This window comes from Scylla paramamosain, chromosome 31, assembly GCF_035594125.1.
Source record: "Scylla paramamosain isolate STU-SP2022 chromosome 31, ASM3559412v1, whole genome shotgun sequence".
In the NCBI taxonomy this organism is placed as follows: domain Eukaryota; kingdom Metazoa; phylum Arthropoda; class Malacostraca; order Decapoda; family Portunidae; genus Scylla; species Scylla paramamosain.
Window position 1 is genome coordinate 11,255,971 of NC_087181.1, and position 7,846 is coordinate 11,263,816.

The 7,846-nt window shown below is 44.1% G+C and overlaps 1 protein-coding gene across 1 annotated transcript; it reads left to right on the forward strand.

Moving 5' to 3' along the window:
- Nucleotides 1-337: 337 nt before the first annotated feature.
- Nucleotides 338-4,094, forward strand: LOC135116485 (zinc metalloproteinase nas-4-like). Its single transcript, XM_064033974.1, has 6 exons — nucleotides 338-493; nucleotides 1,234-1,404; nucleotides 1,725-1,842; nucleotides 2,837-3,027; nucleotides 3,352-3,485; nucleotides 3,858-4,094. Exons 1-6 carry the CDS (start codon nucleotides 415-417, stop codon nucleotides 3,936-3,938), a joined length of 774 nt encoding a protein of 257 aa, XP_063890044.1. The 5' UTR covers nucleotides 338-414; the 3' UTR covers nucleotides 3,939-4,094.
- Nucleotides 4,095-7,846: the final 3,752 nt, after the last annotated feature.

The window sequence follows — 7,846 nt, forward strand, 5'->3', positions numbered from 1 at the left end:
TAATAATAATAATAATAATAATAATAATAATAATAATAATAATAATAATAATAATAATAATAAAAATAATAATAATAATAATAATAATAATAATAATAATAATAATAATAATAATAATAATAATAACAAAAACAAAAACAACGTTAACACCTACAAACAACGATAACAAAAATACCATGAGAAAAACAAAAACACCATGAGAAAAACAAAAACACAAAAACAATAACACAAAAACAATACCAACAAGATAACACACACACACACACACACACACACATACACACACACACACACACACACACACACATGGAACCTTGAAAACACACATATATAAACAAGTCCATCCGTCCCTTGCTCTACATTACACCGTCAAGGCAGTACTGTTAGTCAAGCCAAGCCCAGTCACTCGCCAAAATGAAGGGAGTAGCATCCATTGTCCTGCTTGCAGCCCTCGCCTCTCTGGCCCTCGCCGCCCCTGACCGGAGATTCCCTAGTGAGTTATGGCTCTGTGATGGCTCTCTAATTTAGTTTCTTGCTTCCCTCTTGAGTTCATGTTATGCTGTATGATTCTAGTGTTATTTATCGTATCAGTCGCTCGATCAGTGGCTTAGTAACTTCCTAGATTCACAAGTCTCTGTTAAAAGTACTGGATTAGACTCAGTTGTATCAAGCATAGTAGTTATAATGCTTCTTTACTATTCTTACGAGTTTGTCTACTAATCTGCTTTTCCTTACTAATATTGCATCACAGAGCTTGTTAATTCTATCTATATTGTTTTCCTTTCTTTTCTGAAACTCTCATACTTAACTGCAACAAATATCATTTGTTCTCTCCCTACTGTTTTTTTTCTTTCATAACACTTATGCTTACTTATCATAAAACTTGCTTATTCTGCCTTTACTAGTATTTTCCTCTTCTATGTAATACTCTCATCACAAAGGTAATCTATCCTCTCCCCACTGTTCATATTCCCCGTCTAACACTCTTATCCCCATCACTTATAAATCTTGAAATTCTCATGCTTGCTTATCATAAAAGTTTCTCACTACTTGCCCCTTTCGTTTTCATCGTTCTTCCTTACCACAGATCCCTACTAATTTCCTTCCTTTTTAACATTTTTTCTTGGCACAGACCACAACTTTTCTTCCTTTCTGACATTTTCCTTAGCACAGACCACAACCGTTCTCCTTCCTAACATTCTTCCGTACCACATCCTTTGTTTCTTTCCCCAGAGACGGGCAAGGAATGGACGCCGCAGTCTCTGGTGAACCCTGACGAGCTTGGTGACTACTTCGAGGGCGATATCGTGCTGCCCCTCCCCCTCATGGGCAGGAATGGACTTATTGACGAGAAGTACCGCTGGCCGGGAGGAAGGGTGGCTTACGAGTTCGACACTACCTACTGTAAGAGAGAGAGAGAGAGAGAGAGAGAGAGAGAGAGAGAGAGAGAGAGAGAGAGAGAGAGAGAGAGAGAGAGAGAGAGAGAGAGAGAGAGAGAGATCCCACTTCTATCTCTTACCATGACTTTCACTACTAACCGACAAGAGAGTTACAAAATGTCTATCAGTATGCATCTATATCCGCAAGACCCCAGCTGTACCCAAAGATTATACATGAACCGTACACTCCAATCACCCATAGCTTCCCAGAAACCACGTAAAATAAGACTACAGATGATCCAACACCTTGCCTTCCACTTAACACCTTGTCTTCGTCCTCTCCAGCTGAATCCAACAAGGACAAGGTGAGGAAAGCCATGAACGAGTACGAGACACAAACGGCAGGCTGCATCTCCTTTCACGAGCGCACCAGTGAGAGCGACTACATTCTCTTCAAGCACGAGTAAGGACCGATGAATACTGCGTTGAAACGTTAGCGTTGAAGAAACTGATGATATGTTCGATAGATTTATGAGTGACGTGTAATTTGGCTTTAAAAACATTAATTGCTTCCACTGCAGCACGTTAAAAGCGTCAGCATTGAATGAATTAATGATAAGTCCGATAGATTTATGAGTGACGTAATTTGGCTTTGAAAACACTAATAGCTTCCACTAAACCATGTCAACTTTCTGGATTAGATGATGAGACTGTTAAACTATGGTCAGTCATGAAAACACCTTGAAAACACCAATAATTTCCACTAAAACAGCGGTTCTCAACGGGGGTGGGGGGTGGCCCCTGGGGGATGGCGCGGACACTGCTATTTGGGCGCAAGCATAGGACGGGAGGGGGAAAAAAATCACAGAAAATCATGGACTCACTGGCTATTAGGACAAAGGAGATGTAGCTATAATGCCCTCCATTTATTAATCTATTTATCTATCTGATTTTATCGATCTATGGTGGCACAGTTGGGGAAAGGGCTGAGTGGGTGGCGCAGGGAGGAGGGGCGCCCCAACTGCACTGAACCAGCTTTGGAGAGGCCAGCTTGCAAAAGGTTGAGAATCCCTCTACAGGAACATGTTAAAAGTAGTTAAGATTAGATGATGATAGAGATTTAAACTACTGTCAGCCGTGAAAGCACCTTGAAAACACCTACAACTTCCACTAGAGCTCGTCAAAAACCAACGAGATTAGATTATGAATCATTGAAAGAAGCAGGTATTGGATTCAAGGGGTTTTTCACAAATCAAGTAACTTTTCCATGGTATAGCTTCTTGAAACCTTGAAAACACCAATAACGTCCACTAGAACACGTTAAAAATTGTTCATATTAGATAATGAAACGTTGGAAGAAGTACATATTGATTATAAGGACTACTAAAAAATCCATCCACTTTTCTATGGGATATCTTCACACGCTATTCCTTAAACTATTTCTCACCCCTCGCCAGTAACAACGACGGGTGCCACAGCTCAGTAGGCAAGCGAGGCGGCAGGCAGAGCATCAACTACCCCCAGTGGTGCCTTGACAAGTTCGGCTCCACGCTTCACGAGATGCTCCACGCTCTGGGCTTCCACCACGAGCAGTCCCGCTACGACAGAGACGACTACGTGACCATCATGTGGGAGAACATTGAGGCTGGTGCGTGGCTATGTGTTTGCCTTCTGTGTTTACTGAGTTGTACATTGGATCTGATAAGACCTTATTTTGAAACACTTCTGCTCCGCACCTCCACTGCTTTCAAAGGGTTCTGGTTGAAATGACGCGGTTTTTAAGGGTGTTTTTACGGTTCTAGCAACATATCAACAAGATTTCTACATTATTAACAGGAAACACTCTTGAAAACCCGGATGATCACCTTTGTGGCCTCTGAAAACTCTATCACCACTCCTTCCTAGTCTAGCCCACTCTAAACATCAACACTTCTAACACTACTGACACACTGACGTACCTTCCCTTCCCCAGGACACGAGCACAACTTCAACAAGTACTCAAGCAGCGTGATCAGCGGTTTCGGCGAGGACTACGACTACGGCTCCGTCATGCACTACTCGGCCCATGCGTTCTCAGCCAACGGCGAGAAGACTATCGTGACCAAGGTACGTTAGGAGACGAAGGAGGATAATAACAATACTCTCTTTTTTTTTTCTTGTTTCTTCACTTCTTCCGTAATTTTCAGTAAGGTAGACAAGGATAATTGGATAACAACGATATTCCTGGGTTTTTTTTTCTGTTTCTTCATTTTCTTCGTAACAACCTAACCTAGATAGTTCGTTTGGCCCACTAATGACGCAGAATCCTTGTTAAACTGTCACTAGAATCATGAAAACGTTCTTGAAATCCCCTCATCTTCTACTACAACCTGTTTAAAATAGTCGAAATAACGTTAAAAGGTTTCAGAGTATGGTTCCTGTACCTCCAGACCATCGTTTTGCTCTCCGTTTAATTGCATCTACATTCTCCTCCTCCAGGACCCCAACGCGCATATCGGACAGCGCGTTGGCCTGAGTGAGGTGGACTGGGCCAAGCTGAAGAATATGTACAAGTGTTAAGTGATGGTTACTTGCCAGCGCATCACGGCGTTCAGTCCTACCGGGTAACGCCAATTAGGTAATAGAAGTGCCGTACAATATAAATTAGTATCTTATATAGAGTTTATGATGATTGTGTACCTGAAATTATAAAATACAGATTACGTCAAAAAAAATGTGTTTACTTGATACCTTAGGCGAGGAAAGGAACTGGGTACTTATGAACGACTGTCTGGATCCTAGCACGAGTTAGCAATGAAGCATGGACACTTCCCGAGCACTGTTACTAGGTAATCGTAATGCAACGATGTAAATTATCCTAAATAAACAGGGACTGCCACGTGTAGGCTTGCTGGCTTTGTACACCTTTCCTTACAGTGTTTTGTTCTCGTGTATAATCTTTAGTGAGAGCTAATCAGTTCGATATTTACCCAAAATTTTAATTTCTGTAAAAAAAACTGTACACAAAAACAGACATATCACATGACACACTATACCGACCTAGCAGGTGATAATATAAACAGTTTTTGCAGCTCCCCGTACCCCCTAAATACGTTTATGTGTACAGTTTTTAGTGAGAGCAAAATCAACTACATGATATTTTTTTTTTTACCTCTGGAAGCAACTGCAAACAAGACATAAATAACCACCATGATAAACCATACCTAGCCCAGCAGCAGTGTGTGTACCTTATCCACGCCCCTTACTTCACATCTCTACCCTAAACAAACACCGTATCTCTGTCCCTTAGATTATTCCTCTACTCTGTACTAGAACCTTCTCTCTATCTCCCTCATTCTTGTAACCCTTCCCCCCTACCAGCCTTATCGTAACTTCCTTCACTTTTTTTCCTCAATAAACACTAAGCTGATTATATCTCTCCATTCACTCCACCAATAGTCAAGGGTGTCACAGCAAACGCCAAACTACTTGTAAACGCCCTGTCTCTTTCTATTCCCACCACAGTACAGGGAAAACTAAACTAGCACTTAATCTGTCTCTCCCTTCACCCCAGCAACGGTCAAAAGTACCACAGTAAACACATTACTTCTCTCTCCTCGTTCACACAGTAACACCCAATCTCACTGTTCCTTCATCCCAGCAACGCCCAAAGGTGCCACAGTAACATCAGGAGGCAAGGCAGCATGCAGCAGTAGTAGTAATATCAATAATAGAAGCAGTCCCATAAATAAAAGTAGTAGTAACAGGAATATACAACAACAACAGCAACAACAACAACAACAACAACAACAACAACAACTTTTGATATTACCACCACTACTACCGCTATTGTCACCTAAGCTGGCGATACCCCCCAAACAGGCCCCACCCACACCTTTCTATAATTGGCAGGTGAGGTAGTAGGAGAGGCCTAACCCCTCCCCCTCTCTCTCTCTCTCTCTCTCTCTCTCTCTCTTTCTCTCTCTCACACACACACACACACACACACACACTGGTCTTAACAGAGCTGTTTGTAACAATTCACACTATCTAATCTAATGTATTAAACGTAATGTGTGTGTGTGTGTGTGTGTGTGTGTGTGTGTGTGTGTGTGTGTGTCCCTTTCTTTCTTTAAGCCAACTCGTGTAACCGATATTTAAAAAATTTTTGTTGTAAATATTGATTCAGTGTCCTTCTCACATAGGGGGAGTGATATATATAGCGCAGATATGTACACAATTTATGAATGTATGTTATAAAAAAAGTTCATAAATACTTCAGTTGATGGAGGGAATTGGTGACCTGAACTGCGTCCCCTGCGATTTCAGAGCTGGGGCTAAGCTGCCTCACCACCTTTCCTTTCCTCCTTCCTTAACTTCCTCCACCCACATCCCCTTTCTCTCTCTCTCTCTCTCTCCCTCTCTCTCTCTCTCTCTCTCTCTCTCTCTCTCTCTCTCTCTCTCTCTCTCTCTCTCTCTCTCTCTCTCTCTCTCTCTTTCGGTCACACACACACACACACACACACACACATAGTTATAGTTAAGATTTGTGATTGCTTTTAGAGTTGACGTAATGTTTTTTTTCTTCCAGTCTTTCGTTTTTTTTTTTTCAGATTATTGTTCGATTTGATTCACATTGTGTTTTCTGTTTGGTTCTCTTTGTTTACTGCTTTTCATTTTGTTATCTTGCTGTTTTAATGCTTTCCCTTATCTTTTATTCTCTTCACTATCCTCTTGGCTAATTTTTCACACTTTCCCATTTCCAGTTGCCTTTTCGATTATTAAATAAAACAATTAAGATTAAAAATGGTACTATACGGAGAACGATTCGACTACAGCAAGACCCAGCTCACCGAGGAGCAGAAGCGGGTGGCCCGGTGCAGAGCCGAGGCCGCCCGGAAGGGCCGGGAGCAGGCCCGGCGCTGGCGCGCCAAGAAGAACAAAGCAGCCCACGGGCAGGACGACGCTCCCGTGTTGGAGCACCCTGCCTGCGAGGCCAACAAAACCCGCCATGAGACAGCCAAGAGCCCACAATTCAAGGCTCCCATGACCAAACTCCATTCGCCTGAATACTCTCACAGCCAGTCCCCAACTGGCGAATATTACCTGGGGCGGTATTACACAGGCGAGTATTTCGATGGGGAGTCCCTCACCGTGCAGTTCATCGCTGGCGAACTGTGCGAGGGAGAATTCCCCGTACTGCAGCTCATCACGGGCCAGTTCCAGGATGACCAATCCACCGGACAGTTCCTCCTGATGAGGGAACCAGGCCCCGCTGACTGAGACTGCTGCCCCGATCACCTGACTTATGCTGGCCAAATCTCCCCTGGCCACACCTGATGATCACTAAACCTGATGATTAATAAACGTAGGCCAAATCTCCCCTGGCCACACCTGATGATGACTAAACGTAGGCCAAATCTCCCCTGGCCACACCTGATGATGACTAAACGTAGGCCAAATCTCCCCTGGCCACACCTGATGATGACTAAACGTAGGCCAAATCTCCCCTGGCCACACCTGATGATGACTAAACGTAGGCCAAATCTCCCCTGGCCATACCTGATGATGACTAAATTTGGGCCAAATCTCCCCTGGCCACACCTGATGATGACTAAACGTAGGCCAAATCTCCCCTGGCCACACCTGATGATGACTAAATTTGGGCCAAATCTCCCCTGGCCACACCTGATGATGACTAAACGGAGGCCAAATCTCCCCTGGCCACATTTGATGATGATTGACTTTAGGCCAAATCTCCCCTGGCCACACCTGATGATGACTAAGCAGAGGCCAAATCTCCCCTGGCCACACCTGATGATGACTAAACGGAGGCCAAATCTCCCCTGGCCACACCTGATGATGACTGACCTTAGGCCAAATCTCCCCTGGCCACACCTGATGATGACTAAACGGAGGCCAAATCTCTCCTGGCCACACCTGATGATGACTAAGCAGAGGCCAAATCTCCCCTGGCCACACCTGATGATGACTAAACGGAGGCCAAATCTCCCCTGGCCACACCTGATGATGACTAAACGGAGGCCAAATCTCCCCTGGCCACACCTGATGATGACTGACCTTAGGCCAAATCTCCCCTGGCCACACCTGATGATGACTAAATTTGGGCCAAATCTCCCCTGGCCACACCTGATGATGACTAAGCGGAGGCCAAATCTCCCCTGGCCACTCCTGATGATGACTAAGCAGAGGCCAAATCTCCCCTGGCCACACCTGATGATGATGATGACTAAACGTAGGCCAAACCTATCCTGGCCACACCTGCTGACCACCAAACCTACCGTGGATAAACTTGATGATGAACCAAACCTACCCTGGACAATCCTGACAACGACCACACCTATCCTGGCCAAATCTATCCTGGCCAGACCTGATGACGACTCTGGACAACTCTCCCCTGGCCACACATGACTTAATGAATTCCTCGTGGCCAGGAAAAAATGTGTTCTCTCTTTTCTTACTTTTGC